This window comes from Rhinolophus ferrumequinum, chromosome 18 (assembly GCF_004115265.2).
Source record: "Rhinolophus ferrumequinum isolate MPI-CBG mRhiFer1 chromosome 18, mRhiFer1_v1.p, whole genome shotgun sequence".
Taxonomy (NCBI): Eukaryota; Metazoa; Chordata; class Mammalia; order Chiroptera; family Rhinolophidae; genus Rhinolophus; species Rhinolophus ferrumequinum.
This window is the reverse complement of record NC_046301.1, coordinates 1,300,985-1,325,819: the sequence shown is the minus strand read 5'-3', so window position 1 is coordinate 1,325,819 and position 24,835 is coordinate 1,300,985. Positions and strand designations below refer to the sequence as shown.

At 44.9% G+C, this 24,835-nt stretch overlaps 1 protein-coding gene across 1 annotated transcript in view; it reads left to right on the top strand.

Moving 5' to 3' along the window:
- The window catches only part of NDST4 (N-deacetylase and N-sulfotransferase 4), a 196,328-nt gene extending 171,790 nt beyond the window's left edge, over nt 1-24,538 (top strand). The window contains exons 9-15 of the mRNA XM_033133341.1: nt 3,574-3,670; nt 7,685-7,808; nt 9,556-9,730; nt 12,893-13,063; nt 13,974-14,083; nt 19,179-19,281; nt 22,023-24,538. Of these exons, the coding sequence (XP_032989232.1) occupies nt 3,574-3,670; nt 7,685-7,808; nt 9,556-9,730; nt 12,893-13,063; nt 13,974-14,083; nt 19,179-19,281; nt 22,023-22,142 (900 nt within the window). The 3' untranslated portion in view covers nt 22,143-24,538. The remainder of the gene's footprint in view (nt 1-3,573; nt 3,671-7,684; nt 7,809-9,555; nt 9,731-12,892; nt 13,064-13,973; nt 14,084-19,178; nt 19,282-22,022) is intronic.
- Nucleotides 24,539-24,835: the final 297 nt, after the last annotated feature.

The window sequence follows — 24,835 nt, the reverse complement described above, 5'->3', positions numbered from 1 at the left end:
AAATGACTGTTCAGATCCCTTGCTCATTTTTTAATTGGATTATTAAGTTGTATGAGTGCTTTATAAATTTTGGATATTAACCCCTTATCAGATGTATCATTGACAAATATCTTCTCCCATTCAATAGGATTTATTTTCATTTTGTTGATGGTTCCCTTTGCTATGCAAAAAACTTTTAGGTTGATGTAGTCCCATTTGTTTATTTTTTCTTATTTCCTTTGTCTGAGGAGATACGCCAGAAAAAATATTACTAAGGGTAATGTCTGTGAGTTTACTGCCTATGTTTTCTTCTAGGAGTTTTATGGTTTCAGGTCTTACATTTAAGTCTTCAATACATTTTGAGTTTATTCTTGTATATGGAGTAAGAAGGTGGTCCAGTTTCATTTTTTATTTTACATGGATCTGTCCAGTTTTAACAACACCATTTATTGCATAGGCTGTTTTTACCCCATTGTATATTTTTATCTCCTTTGTCATAGATAAATGATCATAGAGGAGTGGGTTTATTTCTGGGCTTTCTATGGATACATTTCTAGAAGCATACAATCTTTCAAGGCTAAGTCAAGAAGAAACAGAAAATCTGAACTAACCAGTTACTACTAATTAAATCAAATCAGTAATCAAAAAACTCCCAACAAACAAAAGTCCTGAACCAGATGTCTTCATAGGTGAATTTTACCAAACATTCAAAGAAGAATTAACACCTATTCTCCTCAAACGATTCCAAAAGGATTCAAGAGGAGGGAAAGCTCCCAAGGTAATTTTATGAGGCCACTATCGACCTGATCCCAAAACCAGATAAAGACATTACCCAAACAGGAAAATATAGGCTGATGTCCCTGATGAACATAGATGCAAAAATCCTCAACAAAATACAACAAAAAACTGAATTCAGCAACACATTAAAAAGATCATACATTATAATAAAGCAGGATTTATTCCTGGCATGCAAGGTTGATTCAATATCTGCAAATCAATTGATGTGACACACCACATAAACAAAATGAAGGATAAAAATCAAATGATCATATCAATAGATGCAGAAAAAGCATTTGACAAAATCCAGCATCCATGTATGATAAAAACACTCAGTAATGTGGGAATAGAGGAAATGTATCTTAACATAATGAAGGTCATGTATGACAAGCCCACAGCTAACATGCTCATCGGGGAAAAGCTAAAAGTGTTCTCCTTAAAATCAGGAACAAGACAAGGATGTCCACTTTCACCACTTTTATTCAACATAGTATTGGAATAAAAGTCAGACAAGAAAAATAAAGGCATCCAAATTGGAAAGGAAGGAGTAAAACCATCACTGTTTGCAGATGACAGGAAACTCTATATAGAGAACCCCAAAGATGCCACCAAAAACCTATTAGAACTGATCAATGAATTCAGTAAGGTACCAGGATACAAAATGAATATTCAGAAAGCAATTGCATTTTTATACACCAATAACAAACTTTCAGAAAGAGAAATTAAGAAAACAATCCCATTTACAATTGCATCAAAAACAAATCAATAAATAAAATATTTAGGAATAAATTTAACCAAGGAGGTAAAAGACCTGTACTTTGAAAATTATAAGACATTGAAGGAAGAAATTGAAGAAGATGCAAATACATGGAAACATATACCATGCTCGTGGATAGGAAGAATTGCTATGGTTAAAATGTCCATACTACCCAAAGCAATCTATAGAATCAATGCAATCCCCGTCAAAATACTAATGGCATTTTTCACAGAACCAGAACAATAAATCCTAAAATTTATATGGAACCATTAAAAGACCCCAAATAGTCATGGCAGTTCTGAAAAAGAAGAACAAAGCTGGAGGTATTATGCTACCCAATATCAAACTAAACTACAAGGCTATAGTAATCAAAACAGCATGGTGTTGTCATAAAAACAGACACATAGATCAATGGAACAGAATAGAAGAAAAAATATATTTAAGTAATATTTTCTTCCTGTAGTGCTTTTTGCCATCTAAAAACAAAACAAGACAAAACAAAACAAAACTTCAAAACAAGAAGGGAGGAGACTAAACAAACTAAGTAATGTGAATTCAAAAGAAATAGAAGGTTTAACTTGGCATTCTTTAACTGAATTTTGGAAGTTTAACTGTGGTAAGCATTTCTTAACAGATCTATTTTTAATTAGATAAAGTTATATTCTGAACTAGAATGAAATGCTATTGAGAAGTCTATGATTTTGCAGAGTCTGTATTTGACAAAATAATCAAAATAATTATAATTACAGAACTTACTTGACAAGTTTTATCTTGAAAAATATTTGTCAAAAAAAGACACTCTGAAAAGTAAGTGTGAAAGCATTTGGTCTCTAATATGTAGACATTTCAGTTTGGGAAAAATTAGAATTGAAAATATTTTCTTCAACAGAATTTATTGTGAGTTACTCCCGCCCACTAGACAAAATATTCCCCAGTTAAAAAAGTGCTGGCCTGTAGGGAAGAGTTGATTGAAAGTGTCAACATTTCAAATTTATTGACCACAGAGTAACTCTGAAAAGGATTGCTGGCAATGTTATGGAAAACTGAAACATAGCAAGATCATACTGAAAACAATCATTCTTCAGAGGAACTCTGGAGAATTGGTATTAGAGAAAGATGAGCCTAAAGATCTGATTAATGTCTATAACTATGAACCATAAATGATTAGCCATCTTACATCATCTTAAATATTGGGATAAAAATTGTCATTGTTGTCATGCCCAACATAGGTTTTTTAAAAAATAATTTTATTTGTGAAAATGAGTTTTGAATATAATTATTTGCATTACTAGTACAATAAAACCAATGAGTTAGATATTTTAAAAAGTGTATCATTTTTGTTTAAGGGCCCTTTTAATTCTCTGAAGTGTCATGATTTGGATGATAAATGTGGGTCACTGATACGGAATAGAATGGGCTGGAACAGGAGAAGGATGAGACAGGGATAAAGCTGGACCGATGAATGTATGTTTGGTCTGGAATTTCCTCGTCATAGCAGTCCAACAATGACACATACGCAATTTAAAATATGGGTCAAGAGTGCAGGAGGGAGGGAGGGGCTACCAATATGGACCCTCCTGCTGTCAGCTTATGGGGCTGGGAGGGCCAAAGCCTGGGGCCAGCAGGAGCAGCAGACAGCAATGCAAAGTGAGAAGGAAAGCTGCTGAGCCTGGCGTTCCAGGATGGCCTTCCAGCCTCTCGGGACTCAAAGCAGGAGAGGAGCGCAGGGCAGACCTCGGAGGAGCTGGTCCGACCTGGCTCACACACGTGACGTCTGAGGTGGACCCACCCCCGGGAAGCTCAGCGGGGAGAGGGCGGGGTCTCAGCCGCTCGCTGGACCCGACCAGAGCGTGGGAAGAGGATGGAAGGGAAGGTGCCGTGGTGTGTGGAAACCACTCCGAGTCCGAGAGGCTGACCCGGCCAGGGTCTGACCCCGAGATGTAGGGTTCTCGGGCCGGCAGGAGTGGGGCCGGCAGGAGTGTGATCCTGCTTTGGAACGGGCCCTCCTGAGCCGCCAAGCGTTGGCGGCACAGGAGGTCTCACTGTGCTTCCTCCTGCAGAATCCATGCGATGACAAACGGCACAAGGACATCTGGTCCAGGGAGAAAACATGCGACCACTTACCGAAGTTCCTTGTCATCGGGCCACAAAAAACAGGTACGAATGGTCAGCTCTGCTGCTTCAACACTTTTTTTCTGGTCATGACACACGTTGCCACGTGGTGGTGTTGGACTGGGATTCGCTGGGTGGAATGTCAGACCCTGGCACGGTCAGTGTCTGCACTGGTCCTCCTGCCTGTCAATCATCTGTCTGCCCTGAGCCTCAGAGGGACGCAGATGGGGCCCGTGGATCAGACAGAAGGACCGAACTTTTAACTATAGATTTTAAAACTGTTGAACACACGTCAGATTTCTGACAACTTTCAGTTTTTGTGTCCTGGTTCTGGCATCTGATTTTTAATTTCTACTTTCTATGGGTTTGCCTAATTAACTCCTGAATTCAGTTATTTTTAAAAAGTGTTAATGCTTGACTCAAACTATTTCACACTGCATATCAGCCTTGAAGTGACTTTTTCCCAGGGCCACTGCCATTACTACTTTCAAACATGATGTGCTTTTTAATAATCACTGGGTGTAAATATGGTTTGGACTTATTTTCTGATACACCTGAGACTCTTCAGATGTTTTCCCCCTGGTGTTTTGTCACGTGCCAAGGACAAGTGTGTAAGAATGTAGTAAAAGAGAAGAAAAGTACTTCACCAATGAGGTGACACTTTCAATTAGAATACCTTGTACTGTCCTCAGTGTGTGACAATTTTATACACTTTGCTCAGGAATCAAAGTTTCTACTGAGTTGCTGTGTTTTGAATTCACTGCTTTGACCAGAAGCATTTTCATCAGTGAGTGACAAAGCATGACACAAAGCAAACAGTAACGATACGTAAGCCCGGCCCCCATGACAGTACCTGTAATACAAGCAAGCAGGGCATTGTAAGGGTTTGGGGCACAGTTTCCAGCCTATGAGATATTGGCTGTTGGAATCTCTTCTTCCCCAAAGTATAAATTGTATGAAAGCAGGAAAGTGCAGGGAGGGCCGGGAGGGGAAAGCAGCAGTCTCAGATCCATGCCTCGTGCTGTGCCGTTCTTGCTTAAAATGTGCATTAATTCCCTACCAATGCTGCTATAGCAGCGCCATCTCTGGGATGACGACTGAAGAAATAAACAGTCCTCCGTTGTAAACTTGAGTTAAAAATTGAATTGAAAGACCTATCTCCTGCCGTTTGTCCCTAGCTATTACTTCCTCTTTGCTCAGCTAGAAAACTAAGGTCAGTAAGGATAAATCTAGTTTCCCTCGTGCTGTTTGTATTTCTAAAGACAGTAACTTCTACCTTTAGATTTTAATATTTAACCTGCCAGTTTGGAAATGATGAAGGTTTTAGCTGCGTTGTGACTTTCCCAAGACAAGCAAAGTTAAAATCAAGTACATGCTATGAAAATGCTTCCTTACGTGGAAATGGTTGTGAGGCATCTGAAAACCCACTCAGACATAGCGGCGGGGTCTCTCTCTGCTGTCCTCGTGGCTTCTGCTGGCAGAACTGCTCTGTCAGAGGATGTCAGCCCCCTGGAGGGTGGGCGCAGGGGACTGCGAAGGACCGGCCTTCCTCGCAGAGCTGTCTTTAAACAGCTTAAACGTGGCCTTGGTATCCCTTGTGATAAGCAGGAGATACAGTGGCCCTCCCTGTGTCCGCTGCGTTCTGAGGTGAGGCTGGACGACACGACAGCCCCTCTCTGCCCATCACCCTGTCCTGCAGGGACTCTGGCAGCTGAAAGCTGGGTGGGAGTGGGGGCGGGAGCAGAGCAGGGCTCAGGGCTCGAATGCTGCTGGAGTCCTGGGGACAGTGAGGCCGCCTTTACAATTCCGGGTCACATGTTGATGCTGCCAGGATAGGAGAGGATTTCCAAAAGGGTTACATTAGCACAGTAACTCATTGGCCTTCACTCTTCCAGGATCGTGTGCCCTTTGCCAAGATCAGTGTCCCAGGATGTGACAGGCTTACCCAGTCTGCTAAAACTAAAGGAAGGGGATTGCCTGTAAAATGAAATAAAGTTCCTCTTAGAGCGATCCAAAGTCTGATGCCTTTTCCGCCTCCTCCACGAAGCACTTGCGTCACATACTGGGTAACAGTGACTGTCCAGGGTAGAAGGAAACAGGCGGTGACAGAATCACACTGCCTGTGGAGGAAGGGGGCCGGCTTCCCAGGGGTCATGTGTATCGCGCCACCGGCCTGTGTCCCTAGTTGAAGGGCTTTCTCCTCCCAGTCAGAGGCCGCCAATGTCCTCTCCTGTCCCTAGCCTAGGACGTACGGTTCTGCCTTTCTGTGGCCCAGAGGCGACCAGTGTGCAATTCTGTGACCACCGGTGATTAAACATTAGCACAGGCTGCAGAGTGAGGGGATGAAAGTGAATAATTCAAAAACATTTCTCTTTGCCATGGACCTGTTTGTTCTCAACATCTCAGGGATATTAAACTACCAGGGTCCTCAGCTCTCATGTGTTCCCAAATTCTCTCTCCCTCTCTCTCTGTGTCTCACACACACACACACACGTGTGAGCTCCATTAAATACCTAGAAAGACCGTGGGGCTGGACTCTGTTCCCTTCCACCTGTTACTGGTCTCACTGATCTCTCTGGAACATTCTTGTTCTTCCTCTCGCCTGGTCACCTTTTTGCATTCTGCTATTTTCAGGAGCAAATTAGGTGCATTCTTCTAAACTGCTCTCACCCCTGCAACTTCCATGTCTGCCGTTTTTTGGCTCGTCTGAGATGGGTCTCCTGCCAGGTCGCCTGGGCCTCTGACCCAGCTCTCAACCGGTTCTGACTCCTCCAGTTCTTTGTATCGAGTTTATGCGACGTGATTCCATATTTGTTCATTTTTAAAGGTCAGTTAGGGTTAGTGATTCAGTCTCCTTAGGACATTTATTGATTTGCGCCCTCCCATTTCACGGGAATGGGAGCCACCATTCCCGACGTGCTAGCGTGTCTTCCATCCCAGGCGACGAGCGGCCCCTTCCATCGGCCCTTAGGTTTGTGAGCCGCAGAGCTGGGAGGACTGAAACGGGCAATGCCCAGTACTTAAGGCCCAGCAGCTGAGATGTATTCGAACAAAATGCAGTTCTCCTGTGACCCTCTCTGCTCCCAGGTCCCCAGCTGCCCTCACTATTGTCCAGCTAGCCCAGCTGTGTAGCTCATCTCCAGCTCACATAGGGCCGGCAACCCAACAAACTTTCCTGGTCCCGCGTGTGCGAACGGATGAACTTTTCCAGAGGGTGGCTGTGCTCTGTGCAAGCCGTGCAGACCCAGTCACTTCCTGATCCTTTCTCGGTGGCTCCCGTCTGTCAGAGGGGGCCTGTCTGCTACTCTGCTCAGCCTCCGCTGTCAGATGGGACTGCCAGGGCAGCATGATCAAGTGGCCCGCTTTCCAGAATCCTGCCCTCCTCTTTGACGCTTTCTGGGAGCAGTGATGTTTTTAGGTACAACCTTAGAACCGCGTCCTCCTGGAAGCCCTCACTGACTTCCCAAGTCTAAATCACCACTTTCTCAGTACCGGAAAGCACTCTGGTCTTCTTTCATCGTGGAACCTGTCTCCTCATGTTGCAAGTGCCGTTTCCTTGACCCACGTCGCCACATACACTCAGCAAATGTGTTTCCTTATCAAGAAGTCTCAGCAGTCTGCAAGGGTGAACAGAGTAGCAGCAGCCAACAGCTGCTGAATCGTTCAATCCTGTTTAATTGATTTGAATGTAATGTTAAGTGGGGCTCAGGTGTAATGTGTAGTGAGGTGTAGTGGGGCTCTGGCACTCACCGGACTCCAGGAGGGAGGCTAAACCCCGATTCCCAAAGTTCTGCCCTAGCCCTGCCATCAGGCCACTGTCCTTCAGCCAGTACCGATATCAGACCAGGCGTTGACATATATAGACTCATGAACACGGACAACGAGGAGACACACAGGCTGTTGCCACGCAAACTATACCTCACTGATTTTAAGGAAATCATCCTGACCCTGGAAAGAACTGGTCTTTTGCATGTTACTTTTTGAGCAAAAACTCTGCTAAAACGATATTTGTCTCTTCTCTTACTGCCGTTTGGACTCCCGCCTCCCTCTCGGTCCCAGGCACGACGGCTCTCTATCTGTTTCTTCTCATGCACCCTTCTGTCATCAGCAACTTGCCCAGCCCCAGGACATTCGAGGAAATTCAGTTCTTCAACGGCAATAACTACCACAAGGGTGTTGACTGGTAAGGAAAATGGGAGTCAAGTTCATCCCCAGCCCAGGCCCGTCAGAGCAGGGCGCCTCCGGGTGTGTGCCTGGCAGCTGCAGAACTGCAGAATAAATCTGTTATGCTCGGTTCTACCATAGTGAATTAGAAATTAATTTATGACGACAGACGATATGTTTAATCAGTGTTGCCTATAATTTGATTTGGACCGTACAATAATGATAACATTTTTCTGGTAAATTAATACGATAGAATAAAGCAGATTATGGAATATTTTTCATCAGAATTATTCATAAGGATATTTAAAATTCTCCTTAAGCATATTATTATTTCACTGCGCCTAGAATTTTTCTAACTAAATACATAATTTGTTTTCACAATGATGCTTGAGGAAACAAATAAATCAGGCTGTTTTTTTTTTCTCCTCTGTGACATGTATCTTCATTATCCATGTAGATTGCAAATGCTGTGTTGTAATGAAAGCTGATAGTTGTCATGCAAACAGTAACAAAGCATTTCTAAAACCATACTAATGCTCATCACACAAGTGAATAAAAGGAATATTACTTGCATTAGATGAATTGTGAATAAATTTTAAATCGCAATATTTTCCTAAACCAAAAGAGAATAAACCTGACTCTGGAACTGATCTTCCCTCTGGGGCTTCTTTCTGACTCTGTCCCAGTTTTGTAAAACAATGTGGCCCTGAGGTCCAGTTCCCGGGTGTGCAGGCACCTGTCCCCTGAGGACAGTCCCCTCAATGCTCACCTCAGCATCGCGCGTGAGCCTGTCCCCTTTTAGACGCACGGGGACCAGGGCAGGACAGGGCCTTGCCAGGGGCTACTAGCCTTCCAGTCGTGGTGGATGCGCGTCCATCCCCTGTGCTGCTGGGATCTCTGTTCTAGCACACCGTAAAATGACTAAATGAATTTTGGAATCACAGGCAAGTTGCTAAAAAGCACAGCCGCCATTTTCTCCGTGAATTCCAGTGGAACACAAGGTGTTAAGTAGGAATATAGATGAGACTCCACCACTCACTTGGGGAAACATGGTAACAAATGTCAAAGACGAGACTAAGTGTCTTCTGTGCATTCTTAATCACTCTTGTTTTTTATTTCTAGTATGTTTGAGGGTGAGAGAATTGATGAGCTGTAAGGAGGGCTGCACACATAATTAAAGCCTTGCACTGGATTAACCTCTGAACATATTGATTCTGTAATCTCCACACAGAGGAGCGAGCCCACTGAGGCACCACGGTGCCCACTGGCAGGAACCAGCCCTTAATGACTCGAGAGAGCTCTGCTGTGCCCGCTTTGCACATTAGCACAAATTACGGAGCAGTCGGAGGCGGGAGCTACACCATAATCTTCTCTTGTGACTCACACTTTAATCTCAATGTAAGAATGTTGCATTCAAGTGTGCAAACATCGATTTACCACGTTACCGTAGTTACCAGGCAATGTGGGGTCATTTGCTGTTTGCCAAGGGCAAAATTTCTCTGGATTCGAGCCCACTCTAGAGGAGGTCCCCGCTGTTCCCTAACAGCCACTTGCTTCCACTCACCCTCCCCCGCCCTAATTGATCATTAGAACAACCGGGCTCCGGCCGTTCTCGCATTCCTAGGTAGGATAGCCACTGTCTCGACTATTGTAGCACCGGGCATCAAGACTGACAGAAATGAGTGTGGAAATGTCTGAATGAGCACATGTCCACAGTATGGCAGGAAAAAACAGACCTCAGGTTAGTTGTCTTTCTCTGCCTTCAGGTACATGGACTTTTTTCCAACACCATCCAACATCACCAGTGACTTTCTGTTTGAAAAGAGTGCTAATTATTTCCATTCGGAAGACGCCCCCAAGCGAGCTGCCTCTCTGGTCCCCAAAGCCAAGATCATCACCATCCTCATCGACCCCTCAGACAGGGCGTACTCATGGTACCAGGTATGGGGCAGGGGGGATGCTGGTGGAAGCATGTGGTCACCGTGTGGGTGCACGTGGCACAGACCACAGTGGTGAATACACGCTGAGGGGAGACGCTCAGTGACTGAACTCAACAGGACCTGCACACATGAGTCAAATGTCCCGTCTGGGCCACCGGGTGGTGACCCTGTGCAGCACGTCCTGGATTGACGTCGTCTCTTAGTAACGCAGATGAGACGCCTGGGAGCCTGACTCTCAGTTCTGTCAGTCAGCTGTGGTAAAGCTGGTTTCTCAGACGTCCTGTCGCTGCACTTCCAACGACCTATCAACAACATCAAGGGAGAACTGGCGACTGGCCGTATTCACATGACAAAACAGTCACTGAAGAAGGAAATAGGAGTGTGTGGCGGTGGGAAGGGCTGAAGGGTGACCAGATGGTGACCGCGATTGGGAGTCTCTGTCACACTGAATGGAACCCATGAGCTGGCACTCTGGGGAGAGGTCTGAGCCGGAGACAGATTTGTGAAGCAGAGGCAAAAAAGCCACAAAATGTGAAGGTCTGGGGTAGAGAAATGGAAGTGACTGTGATGGTCTCTCCTGCCTTTGGGAACTTGAGAACGAGTTCCTCTGATGAGAAAAAGACGGGTAATGTGGGGGACAGCTGTGTGGAGCAAAGGGGCTGTGGAATCTCTGTACAGGGGTGCGGTAAAGTTGATCAGAGAAATGAAAACTCTGCAGCCCTGAGACCCAGCTGACATTAGTGATCTTGAACTTACGGTGGTAATGACGTACATGAACTGAAATCCCAGTGACACCGGTGCGTTGGTGTAGTGTGTGCTTAGTGCATGTAGAAATTAATGCCAAAAGAATGAAGACTAAAGGGGAATTGTTAAAGAGCATAGGAAGATAATAGTGAATTTAATTTTATGTCTTCATCCTTTTTCTTGACTTTTCAAAATTTCTTCAATAAACACAAATTACCCAGAAAAACAGTGATGGACAGAAAAGTAGGACACTGAAAATAGAGATGGCCAGTGGTTGGAGCTCCGGGTGGCACGCTGGGATTGGCAGTAAGATTCAGAAATTATTAGAACCCATGAGTCAGTGTCTCCTTTAACGTACAAAAGTGTGCTTTATTCGTTTGATGAAAATTCATATTGCAAAGCAAGATAAACTTACTTTTTAACAAATTGTGCCGAAAGCATTGAAATGTTAAGCCTTCATTAAAAATTCGGAATGTTAATACTTTGGGCAAAATACTGTACATATTGGCAGAAACCACAGTTACCACTTACATGATTGTGTTCACATAGATTAAACCATTTAAATAGAAGAGAATCTACTCACACTTCTTCAAGTAAATGCCTTAAACATACACATTTCAAAGGAATTACTTTTTTCTCATAATGCTTTCTATTGTCATATTGCTAAGAGGAAGGTGTCCAACCTCCCTACATTTCAAAATAATGCAGCCGATTACTCAGCTGGTCCCGTCTCTTCAGTAAACACCGTAAATCTGCCTCAGCTTGTGTAATACAGAAGCCCCTGCAAATCTCGCCTGACACTGCAATTTCTACCCCATGTTTTCATGATGGGCCTCACAGAGGATCAGTTGTGCTATTTTTTCCATAAAATACGTCTGTTTTTGACTTTCGGTGATATTTTTATGCTAATCTTCATAATTGCAAAAATGTAAAGTAGAATTGGTGCTAAACTTGTATACATCACTGTAGAATCGATTAAGTACAATTCCAGACTATGGCTGGCTGCTTAACACAGAAAATGTAGCTTTACTGTATTAATGTCCACACAATGTTAATATTTCTTTGTGCAAGTTATGTAGCTCCTATACATTATATTAAGTGTGTTGTGCAATCTCAATGTACTCAGCATAACATATATACAAATACGAATGTCAGTAAATCATGAGAGGACTTCAAAGGTTTATAGTCCCAGCAATCTGCAGGTCACTACTCACTCTTTAACCAGTGACCGACCACTTCTTAAGCATTTTTACTGTTTGGTAGTTTTTATTTCTAACTCACATACAAGGCCTGCTCTTACACGATTGTATCGTGTCCTGACATACTTCCATCCTTTTCCTGCAGTGTCTTCTTTATGTTAAACTTTTAGATATCTTGTAAAATCGACTCATCCGTTCCCTTACCTCACGCACATCCACTCACACTTACTTTACAGAACTAGCTCTCCTAGTTCCCACAGTTAGTTTTTTTCTGCTTATCAGAAGCTCCAACCATTGACACAGATCCCTTCACCTTCTATTCATAACTAATCTCCTGATCTCCCTATCGTGTCAAGTAATGTCTACCTCTAGCAAACACACGACTTTATTACAACATGCAAAGGTTGGTTTCTTTCAAGGTCGTGATTATGTCACATCTTTTTATCTCCAGACTCTACTGTAGTTCCTTGGTCTGGTAAGGAACTTATTGAACGCTTATGAAATTGTACTGAGTATTCAATTCATATCTCATGGTGTTGGGCTCTTGTGCTTGACCAACAATGGTGGCGGGAAAGACCCAGAGGCTCCAGTACCGGAAAGTAGCAATGAGGCAGTATTTGGGAATTAGCAGGTGCAGGTAATCAGGAGAGCGGAAGCAAAGGGCCATGGGCAGTGTCAGTATGAGTGCGACACCTGAGAAGCATCAGGGATAGACACGTGCCCCTCTGTCCCCATGGTGCCTACAGGGATATTGGAGAAGTGTCAGAAGCCACAGGAACAGCTGTGAAGAAGCCATGAGCTGGGTAACCTGTGAGCCTACTCCTGCCCGTCTGCCTCTCTCCTTGTCACGGTGATCCATCTGGTCTGTGACACCTTTCACTTCTGATCAGACCCAGGAGAAAATTCCCATGTTCGGCTTCTTGTCTTGCACCCAGACAGCTGAGACATGAAGATGACTGCAAGCGTCCATACACACTACTGCTTGTGCAAGGCTTGTACTCAGCGGTAGGCCAGTACCTGGCTTCAGTGCATGAACTTTGCACCGGAGTTTTTTTTCTAGAATCAATAAATCATTTTTATTACTTTTGTGAAATAAAGGAGGCACGTGCGCACACACACACACACACACCTATACACACAATGAAACATACATGAAACACACATGAACCTGTGCAGGCATAGAAAAAATTTCATTTTATAATTTACTTCTTTTATTAAAGCACCAACGGTCCCATGAAGACCCAGCTGCCCTGAGGTTTAATTTCTATGAAGTCATTACAACTGGACATTGGGCCCCGTCTGACCTCAAAACGTTGCAGAGGAAGTGCCTAGTACCCGGATGGTATGCGGTCCACATAGAAAGATGGCTGACTTACTTTGCCGCTTCTCAGGTAAGGTCCTGACATTTGTTGCCTCTGTGTATTATATCATGATTGTGTTGCACTGACAAACATAAAATATGAACTGACGTTGCCACAGACAGTGATTACTAGTCAGAGGGGATCGTCCCGAAGGCGGTAATGTGGATCTTTACCTTTTCAATGTCAATAATAGTATTAACGTGAGGTTAGGTGCCTGTGACATACATCCTTGGGGGCTCCTTTTGCACACTAGCCAGTCGCAGAGTGGTGAGTCCTCACACAGGACAACATCTTGTAACTGCTGGCAGAGCAGCCAGCTCCACAGGGTGTTACAGAGCGCGTGTGCAGATGTGCATGTGTCGTGTGTCGTGGGGCGTCTCACAGTGAAACAAGGAGCTCATGCACCAGAATGTGCAAATGGGAAGAGCTGTCACAGCTGCAGCACGTGGGCTAGAACAAGAAATGAGGGTTTGAGCAAAGCATCCATGTCATTTAGTCTTCATTCCACATCAGGCCCCAAGTAGAACCGGAGTTCTCTGCCACCGTTTGTAAGAATGGATGAGTCATTTCCGTCCAGACGCCCACTGTTTCTAAGCCCTGAGCTCCAAGCTTACGTCATGGGATTTCATAGGCTGGGTAATTACCTGATTACACAACAGATGAGAAATAGTGTTCCCACTGCACTACTAAATCAAGAGAGTTTCTGTGTTTATTTCTGACATACAGTCACGTTCCGTAAGGATCCTAAGCACTGCCGGTGGCGAGTTTTAATTGATCATTTGGAGACCTAGGAATAGCACACACTGCAAAGTGTCCTAGGTCCCGCGCGACCGTCCTGCTCACACGGCCTCGCTGCCCACTGGCATGCCGGGGCGAGGGAGGCAGCGCGGCCTGTTTAACTCAGTTTTGTTCTTCACACAGTGACTCTTTGACTTTTCAGTTGCTAATTATTGATGGACAGCAACTGAGATCGGACCCAGCTACTGTGATGGACGAAGTCCAGAAGTTTCTGGGAGTGACGCCTCATTATAATTACTCCGAAGCGCTCACGTGAGTCCATTCTTCTGCTCGCTTCCGTTCCCATCGTTTGCCGTCCTAGACTCTCCCTGGCCTGCGTGTGTACACCACCATTCACAGTGGCTGTGAGTTTATACGTCATTTTCCTGGTTACACAGTCACAGCAGCTGCTCACCAGCTGTATGCTATTCCCTTCTGAACACCAGGGACGCTGCATCTTCGAGTATTATCTTACTCGAAGGCATTTTGTTGTGTCAAATTTCCCTTTTTGTGAGCTTCTGTCACATAGAAGTTTGGCTAAGCGAACTCTTTACATGCCCAGGTTGTACAGAAAGTGTCCTAGGAGTGGAGCTTACAGAGGTGAAAAGGTCTGGTTGGGAAGAAAGCGAGTGGCATTTCAGGCAGAAGGGGAAAGGGGTGTATGCATGCTCTGTCCTGTGTGGATTAAATTAGGTAACCAAATATAATCTCTGTAATGTCCCAGTGACTCACTGCTGTGTGACAGCCCACCCAAACCTACCAGTGTACACCACAGCCTCGTCATCGCCTCATGGGTTCTGTGGGCTGGGGGCTGAGAGAGGACACAGGGCTATCAATGGGGAAGACATCAGTGTCTGGGGGTCACGTGGACAGCAAGGGGCTGGAATCTTCTGCAGCCTTCTCTTTCCAAGTACAGGTCTTTTATTTCCTTGGTTAAACATATCCCTAGGTATTTTATTCTTTTTGATGCAATTGTGAATGGGGTTGTTTTCTCAGTCTCTTTCCAATAGTTCATTATTTGTATGTAGAAACATCAGATTTATGAATATTAATTTTGTATCCTGCAACTTTACTGAATCCATTTGTTTGTTCCAACAGTTTTTTGGTGGAGTCATATGGATGGATTTGTTGAACCATCCTTGCATCCCTGGAATAAATCCTACTTGATCGTGGTGCATGGTCCTGTTAATGTATTGTTGGATTTGTTGAGGGTTTTTGCTTCTATGTTCATCAAGGATATTGGCCTGTAATTTTCTTTTTTTGTGGAGTCCTTGTCTGGCTTTGGTATCAGGGTAATGTTGGTCTCGTAAAATATGTTTGGAAGTTTTTCCTCTTCTAATTTCTAGAAGAGTTTGAGAAAGATAGGTATTAAATCTTCTTTGAATGTTTGCTTCAATTCACCAGTGAAGCTGTCCAGTCCTGTGACCCATATATCGTGAGTGTCATTACACTTGATGTTGTCCCAAAGGTCTCTTAAGGAATCTTCACTTTTTAAAATTCTTTTTTTGATTTTGCTGCTCTCCCATGAGTCCCGTTGCTTTGTCTTCCGGCTCATAGATTCGCTCTTCTCCTTGGCCCAGGCTGCTGGTCAGCCCTCCAGTGTGTTTCTCAGTGGTGTTATAATCTGTGGTGGATACTTTGTTATGTTCCTTTCTCCCTGTTGAAATCCTCCCTGTGCTCAGCTACTCTTCTCCCTGCCAGCGAACAGCTTTATGACTTACTTTGAAGTCTCTATCAGGTAGAGAGCGTATCTCCTTTCATTTAGTTCTAGTTCTGAGGTTTTGTCTTATTCTTTCGTTTGGAACCTATTCCTCTCTCTCCTCATTTCACCTAACTCGCTGTGTTTGTTTCTGTGTCTGAGCTAACTCAGCTAACTGTCCCAGTCTCAAAGGAGTGACATTCTGTAGGAGATGCCCTGTGGCCCAGAAGTGCCATCCACCTGTCCAGAGCCAGGTACTCAGGGCTGTCCCCTATGCGTGCTGCGTGCCCCCTCCTGCTGTGGCTGGGCCACGACTGTGGCGTGAGGATGGGCAGGGCTCTCCCCAGCCCAGCTGTGCCATGTGGCCATGGAAGGGGGAGCAGATTTGGGGGGCAGGTATTAGCAAGATGGCATGAGGTCATACAGATGGTCCTACCAGTGTCTCAGTCCCCACGGAGGGACCCAGCCAGGCCCTGGCTCTTCGGTAAACCCTCACAGGCTGCAGGTGGATCTCCTTCCTCTGTGGTCTGTGCTGGTTTCAGGTCGCGGGTCTGCACAGGAGCCCTTCAGGAGCGGGTTTTCTGTTCCTACAGTGCTGTTGTTTTCCTGGATGTAATCCTAGTAGGTTTACAAAGCCAGTGTTTTGGGGCTCATGTCTCCTGTGCAGGACCTAAGGGTGGGGTACCTGCTATGGAGCGGAACCCCGTGTCCCCGGTATGGGTGCCTTGCCTAGGAGGTCCCTCCCGATGGTGCATCTCCAGGTGGGGTGCAGGCATTCCCTGGCAAGACCATGACTCTGCCCGTCCTTCCCATCTGGGCGCGGCCCTTCTCACCTGTGCAGGGGACGTTCTGTCCCTCCAGCTTTCAGGTCCCGTTCAGAGGGTCTCACTCCACATGTGGATTCGCTGTGTTCCCGGGAGGAGTGAGCGTTGTCAGTGTCTCCCTGCTCCAGCACCTTGGACCTGACTCTCTTCATGGCCTTGCCCACATGTCGGGCTCAGCGCCAAGCTCCGCCAGAGACCTTCCCATAGACTTTCTCACCGTGTGATGGCTCTGTTCCGTGACATGTCGGGGGCGCTGGCCCAGGAGAGCCAGGCCCTTCTCTGACCCAGCCGTGCCAGACACAGCGTCACTTAAGCCACATTTCATTGATCACAGCCAAGTCACTGCAGCCAGCTCAAACCCAAGGGGAAGCGGGGAGGGTCCCCCACTGGAAGGGAGGCTGAGGGCGGGGGTTAGAGCTGCAGGCGTCTTGGGAAAACAAAGCCATGTGCCTGGGCAATTGAAAGTGGAAAAAATGTAAAGAAACGAATAACAAACAGAAATGAAACCTCCAAGCAGCCACAGTGCATTTTAAAAGGGCGTGTATTTGACTCCCTCTCGAGGCCTGATATAAAGCCTATTAAATTTTAGACAAAAGTCTAACAAGCCTGATTATATAATTTCCCAGTTCTCAGCAGATGATCATCAGCAATTAGACAGTTAGAGATGGGGATGGAGGAACAGGAAAAGCAGGAATGAGGCTGGGTTCTTCCTCCTGCACTGAAGCAGCCCTAATGCATGTTTAGGTGCCCCCGGCGTTAGCACGGCAGGCAGGCAGGCAGGCCGCTGGTGCTGCAGGCGGGAGGCTCCCCGAACACGCCCCACGGGACACGCCCCACGGGACACGCCCCACGGGACACGCCCCACGGGACACGCCCCACGGGACACGCCCCACGGGATGCTGCGGGTGAGGGCGGGCATTCCCACCTCCTGGCACTCATTCAGGGAACAGTTCCATCCCGTTTACTGCAAATATTGCTTACGGTTCAAGAAACCTGTAAAATCCTACTTTGAAAAAAGAGATTACAAACAAGTACAAAATATACGGTTTTTAATATGCCTCCCACGTCACAAAATGAATCACTACCGTGCTGTTCGGTGTAACAGAGGAGGTGGCATGGCAGCCAGTGGATGTCCTGCAGGTTGTGTCACAGGTATTGGAGGGAGGTTTTGCATCTTAATGTCACAGTGCCGTGTCCACCAATACAAAGCCATGAAGCCGTGGACTGCTGTCACTTAGAAAGATGAAATGTCCTTTGTGGAACTTCAGGGGCAGAACGTGGGCAATGCTATGAACGAAAGCAGGACGCTCAAATCATGTGGACGGAAGGTCAGAGCAACCCCATGCAGAGAACGCCTTCAGTTTTCTGGGAGGTTCTCCTTCCCCCCGCAGGGTGTGCGCGCAGGACCTCAGCCGCCGCTGTGCAGAGCACCAGGTGGTGGCAGCGCAGCCTGAGGGCCCCACCCCAACAGCAGCGGCTGTGTTGCTGGAGCTGTGTGTTCCTTCGATGCAGTTAAACATTCTCATCCTGAGGCAGGAAACGCTGTTGGGGCGCGTCCCCACCTCGTTTAGCACAGCAGACTGATTTTTTTGTCCTTTCGGGAACTGAATGAAGACTTGAAGAAGGACCAACAGGCAAAGAGCAGATTGGAAAGTCCAGGTCGGAGAGGACTCCGTCCTCACTCTGTGCATGTACCCAGTAGGAATGGAATCTTAATTGGTGACGTGGACGAGGCCGAGCTGGGCTGCAGGAGCGTGTCCCTGATGATAGGCTGGGCAGAGACCTGAAGGACGTTCCCTCCCGTGTGTGCAGGAGCTCACGCGTGTGCAGAGGCAGTGGGCACCAGCCAACAAAATATCCTGCAACTAATTAACTTCACATCCCAGGCAATTATGCCTCATCCTTTGGAAACATCTGCTGAGCAACAAAAATGCAAACGTTTCACTGTTTTATGCAAACAGCAAACCCCCTAGAATAAATTTAATGTGTCCCATCTTACTTGGTTCCTTCTTTCCTCTTCCTATCTTAGTGCCGCAAAACGGAAATGCTCACAGGTTTGAATATAAACAAAATAATTAGGCCACTCCTCCTTTCTTCTGTAACTTTGGGCAGCCTGGGAAGCAAAACGGTATCCGAATGTTACGAGTACAGGGACCTGAATTGTCCACGAGGGTCATCTGCCTTCAACAAAACAATGAAGAGGCATCTACTGTGCCAGCCCCGCCTTTGCACAGCCTGTGCCTCATGTCGTCCAAAACACATAGAATACCTTGTATTTTTACACTTTCAATTTTCTCCTTCAAAGGTATAAACATTTTAAACTGTAAAAACACAGAATTTTCCAAATTTAATTCATGTTTATATTCACAGAATTATATTTACATTACATTCAGTCACTTTAATATATACCATTGAATGATTTCAAAGAAATCTAGTAATATATCTTGACAGGGAAATAAATCATAATAATAAGTTAATAAATATTCTAAAGGTCCTGTGTAGATGGGTTGTAGTTTTGATGATTGGACCTTGATCTTTTATGGATGCAGAAATAAAATATGGAACGTAGGTTAATCATTTCAACATAAGATTGCACGAAAGATGTTACTTTTTTTATCACAGTACAAATATTCAAAAATATATAACATATAGTTTATTAATCTCAGTTAGACTCTCTCAAATCAATTTGATAAATATCTATAGAAGTGAATGAAGCTGAACCGATGGGCACACCTACAAGTTCATTTTCCTTAACGCGTTGGTGGGACTATCTCACTTACACATCGGTATACACTTTGTAATCATTTTAGTCTTTATAATCACTTGTATGTTCGGTCATTTGCAGGTTTGATCCCCAAAAGGGCTTTTGGTGCCAACTATTGGAAGGAGGAAAGACCAAATGCCTTGGGAAAAGCAAAGGCCGGAAATACCCGCCCATGGGCCCGGAGGTAACTGCCTGATTTGGAAAACCCTGTTTCAGAGCCAGTGAGAGCAGTTTGCTTCCTCTTCTGCTTCCTCTGCTGTCGATAGTTTTACGTTTAGAAGACCGACCGACTGATAGTGATTGGTAGATACCGTAGAAACCGTTTGCCTTTGGGATGCAGCAGAAATGTAAATGCTCTCTGGAGAGTGACTCCTGCCCAAATGTGGGAAGCACTTACAATGTTTACGGAACAAAGATTTTAGATAAAATATGTAAGCATCATACCGTGTTTCCCCGAAAATAAGACCTAGCCGGACAATCGGCTCTAATGCATCTTTTGGAGCAAAATTAATATAAGATCTGGTATTATATCATATCATATCATATCATATCATATCATATTATAAGACCCAAAGACCCGATCTTATATTAATTTTTGCTCCAAAAGACACATTAGAGCTGATGATCTGGCTAGGTCTTATTTTTGGGGAAACACAGTAACGAAACGCTAACTAAACACATGCACCCAGGGCCTACACCATCTGGTCCTGACTCAGCAGTGGGAGCCAAGCCTTCTGGTCACGGCTTACAGCACACAGTGGGAGGTTTATCCTGCCACCAAGTGGCGCTCGGACAGCAGCTGGCTGTCCGGCAGTGCAGCTCACTTCTGACACTACACACCTGCAGATGGCATCCAATCCCACAGGGTACAGTCTCAGCCACACCAGCTGCCCCTGCCTCTTCAGATGCCAGTCACAAGCCCAGGGTGTCACCTGCACGTCTGACCCACTGGCTCTAAATCAGAGCTTCCCACCACCCCACCGTGGGTTCCATTAACTTGCTAGAGTGGCTCGCAGAACTCAGACAACCACGTCACTTACTAGATCTCCAGTTTATTGTAAAAGGATATAACTCAGGAACAGCAGATGGGAGAGACACACAGGGACAGGCACGTGGGAAGGGCGAGGGGCTTCCAGGCCGTCTCTGGGCACCTCTGGCCCAGCACCTCCACATGCTCCCCAACCCGGAAGTTCTCCCAATCCTTCCTGTTGGGTTTTAGGGAGGCTTCATCACACAGGCACGATGGATTCACTGACCATCGGTGGGTGACTGATTGAAACTCCAGCCCTCCTCTTCCAGAGGCTGTGGGGTGGGACTGAAAGTTCCCACCTTCCAGCCACGTGGGCGGTCCTTCCAGCAACCAGCCCTCTTCCTCAGGTGCTTTCTAAAAGCCACCTCATAGCATGAGACACATTTGTCACCCTCTCACTTAGGAAATTCCCAGGGTTTCAGAGCTCTGTGCCAGGAAGGGGACAAAGACCAAATATATATTTCCTTCATAAGTCACAGTATCACAGGGAAGGTGCAGGATGAAATATTATGAACCCAGATTTCCTACAGGAGGGTAAATACTTATGGTCACTGGTCTGTAAGAAGCTAAAACAGCGGGACTACGACAAGGCAGGGAGAGTCTTGATGCTGTGAGGGGTGCCCTGGGGTGGGGACCGGTTGGCAGTCAGCTGAACCTCCCACTGTGCGTCCCTCTCCTAACGCAAGAGGGACAAAGGGAGGACAGGGTGACCCGCGTGTTGCTGTGGAAACCGAAGGACCGAAAGGTCCTTCAACTAGAAATTTGAGCTCAATGATTTCCAAAGGGTTTCAGGAATCACTTTAATCTGCCAAAAAATCAATGCAGTGTTCCCACTACTTCTACAAGCGTCTTATCAAGAATTTGAAGTGTTTACAAACTGCTTTAAGGAAAGAAACATAATGAAATAACTGGTGATGGATGGTGCAAGGAGAGATGAAGTTGTCTGAAGTCCATTTCCACGGTCTACACAAAGTTGCTAAGGAGTTTTAGGAAGAAAGAGACCGTATGTGCTAAAATATTGGGAAGGGCTTCAGAGAAGGTGTAACTTTGACCAGGTGGAAACAACGGTGGGCCACTGCCCCCTGAACTTGGGAAAATGTTCACCTCTGACCTATCAAGGGCACAGAGCTGTGGCAGTGGGGTTGTAATATGAAATAAGTGATGCCCAGAGGGAAAAGCCAACTGTAAACGTCTGGGTTTCCAGAAATAAAAGAAAAACATAAAGGGTGATATATCTTTGATTTAATCATTCATCTAATAAGAGCCCATCACTCCAGCTTTCCTAGAACATAAACAATCTCAAGAAGAGATCGTTATAGCGATCTTTATAACAAGACTTTATAATATTTTTGAAGTAGAAAGCTCTTGGTGATTTTTTTTAAAACCTGTTTTGGTCCTGATAAATATAGAAAATGTTGCTGTGATGTTGCAAGTTATTTCTTTAATTGTGAATTTCAGCTTTTATGGTTCACTCTTAGGTCTTATGCAATGGCCAAATTTCACAGGAAGTAACCACATGTAAAGGATAGTCTGTGTTTTCTAGTTGAGGCTGTAGGTGTGGCAGCACATCGGTTCTTTTCCTCATTCCGCTTTAGTCCTAGGCCTGTGTCGCTGGCTTTTTCTCACTCCGTGATCTTTCCCACTCCCCCAGTAACTAAGGACCCCAGTGGGGTGGGAGCCGCATCTGACGTACCTGGACCTGCTCTCATTTTAAGCCTCACTTCTGCCAAACTTTTTCAAAATGTAAATACAAGTGAAATCCGAGGAGACTTATAAAGAAATACACGTTTCATAGGCACCTGCGTTGTAAGTTTCTTCATTTCTCCTAGTAGTTCGCACACCCTCGCTGTGGACCACTGACTCATTTCAGTCTTCTTTCTGCCTTTGCTTTCCAGGCTCGATCCTTCCTGTCTACCTACTACCGACAGCACAACGTGGAGCTCTCCAAGCTGCTGCACAGGCTGGGGCAGCCCCTGCCGGCCTGGCTGAGGCACGAGCTGCAGAAAGTGAGGTAGCGCTGGGCTGCGACGCTCCTGCTGAGCACAGGCAGGAAAGCCGACCCACCAGGTCCGCCCGAACGCACTGGGGATCCTCACCATGGGACTGCACATCATCTCCTCCTGCCTTCTTCATAAGATGACAACTTACATACGCACGCCTTGGCAATGACTCGCACCAGTCCTGTGTGTGCTTTGGGGAAATACTGTGGGGTTCTGTGGCATCGTCTAGTGTCCAGGGTGGGGATCTTAACAGCCCAGTCCCTCTGTGAGCCATAAGGTTTCCGAAACCCAATGTGTGGCTGGGAACCCCAACTGTATGCAAGTGACAGGAGCTGGAGGCAAGACAGGGACTGAGAAACCGGCAGTGACCCCGCACCCAAAATAAGGGCTTCCACTTTCCCTTCGCTTTTGTTTTGCAAAGAGTTCCTGCAATCCCAGTCCTGTTCTGAGCAAATAGTATTGATTACATACCCACATTTTCCTAGTACTCTTCTTCGTGAATTTCCTTGACTTGCTGAAGTAACGCTGTGACTTCCCATGTTTTCGTCTGTTCTCCTCTGTAGGAGGGGACCCTCTGAAAGGTCCCCTCTTCACTGATATTTTACCTGGCAGGGCGTGCCATCCTCAGTGAATTCTGCATTATGGTTCCAGCAAAACTTGCCAGAGACCTTTGGGTACCCTGCGTAATCGTAGCTCATATGTGTAAGGCTGTCTTTACATGGATCCAGATCTTGTCATTCTATTACTCTACATATTTTCACCTGACAGTGATGTAGTATTTATACATGTTGTCACTGTCCACAGAAGAGAAAAACTTTACTGATAGACTATGGATTGGAAGCACCAATGTATGTTTACAGGTGGAACGAGGGACCTGTGCCTTCTGGGTGGCAGGTGGCAGTCAGAAGCGTGGGCTTCTGTGTACGCCAGTGCATGTACTACTGCACAAGGTTATGTCTGTAATTCCTGCTTAAAAATATATAATCCAACACTTACCTCTTTCAACTTCACCAATTCTCTAAGCTACACCTGTCTCCCAGCCGTGCCACCCAAATATCAATTTCTAGAGAAGAAGGGATACTCTCTCTGTCTTAGGGTTATAGCTACTGCCCGAGTCTGGAGGCTGTTATCCTGCTGGCTGGATTTCTGTCCTGTTTGGTCAGTGAAGATGTATTAAAGCTCTGTGCGTCTTCTCAGTGGTACATAAAGGTAAAATTTCAACAGAACAGAAAGTCTAACTGGTTTGCTAACACCACCTCTCAATCCATCCTTCCTCTATTGGCTCTAAATAATGTTAACTTTTTCCTATAATTTAAGAAATTGTGCTTAGCATAATTCAGTGTCTTCACAGAAAACTAAAGATCTTTATTTTTGTTTATTTGTTAGTTTTTGTTCTTGTTTTAAGCAAGCAAATCAAATCTAAAAGAGAATCAAGAATTTCTACCTATTTTATTTCAGAATTCACCTTTGGATTTATACTTTATTAAGATTTTTGGTCGTTTTCCTATTGTTTTCCACTGCGTCTAGAGGCTCTTGATATTTTTCAGAAAATGTAAGATTTTTCTTGGCCATGAGTTAACAGAGCTCCCAAACTCGTCCTTTTCTTGTTCCTTGTTAACTGTGAGACTCGGATTCTCAACTTGATTGTTACTTAGGTGATAGCATTCCATTAAGCCCACGAAAATCACAATAATTGTGTATTTAGAGCTCTAACATTGGATGTCTGTGTACACTAATTTTCTCCAGTTTATATTCTAACTTTTCTCCGTCTTGAACTAGAAATTAACTTTTTTTCCCAACTGGGATAACAGAGATATTTATATGAGAGAGGGGAGAGCTTTTTCATATTAATATTCACATAACTCATGGTCCAACTCATCACCAGATTTTTAAAATGTAACTCATTTGTTGTTCGTTCCCATTTTTTCTAATTAGTGTTCATAGTATCATTCACGTGCCTACAAGTACCTGAGACCAAAATCGCCCCAAATTCCACCAGTCTCTTCCCTCCAGTTCATTTTAATCAGTGTGTCCACCTTTCTTATTAAGATTGATAAAGGAGACAACAGAATGAATTTAATTACATCATTCATCTTCATCCTACAGTAAACTACTTAGAGGGACTCTGGGCTATGAGAAAATTATGATAAATCAAGAAAATATTCAGTTTTAAGAATATCTTGATTTTCCCAATTTTTACCCATTGGCTACATCAGAATGATTGACTCAAGATTTAATATGTGTAATTCTTTAAAATTTTAAATAAATTCTCTCTCATGGTCTTCAGTGACGTACTTTTTTAAATTTTAAGGAACTTACAAAAACCTTAAGCAAGCCCATGTCTTCTCCTGTTTCCTTCCCGTCTCTGTTCCAACTGTCTAACTCACGAGTAAATGTAGTCATTGGTTACTTCACATTAATACAGGCAGGGGGAATACGTGATCACAATATAACGTATGCTTTTCAAATATCGGTCCCTAAAAGCTATATTACAAATCTCACTCAAAACCAGAGTTTGTTTGTATTTAGCAATGGCCCAAAAAGATGGAAATCCGCAACAAGAAAGACTGCTAGTGAGAAAAATGTGTACGCCTTCTATCATTGTATGTTTTCTTTAAAAAAAAAAAAAAAAAAAAAAAAGCTCTCCATCCAGTAAGAGCTGATTTTCCTCAGTTTCAGCTGGCCCACTCAGCTCTCCCTCATGTTGC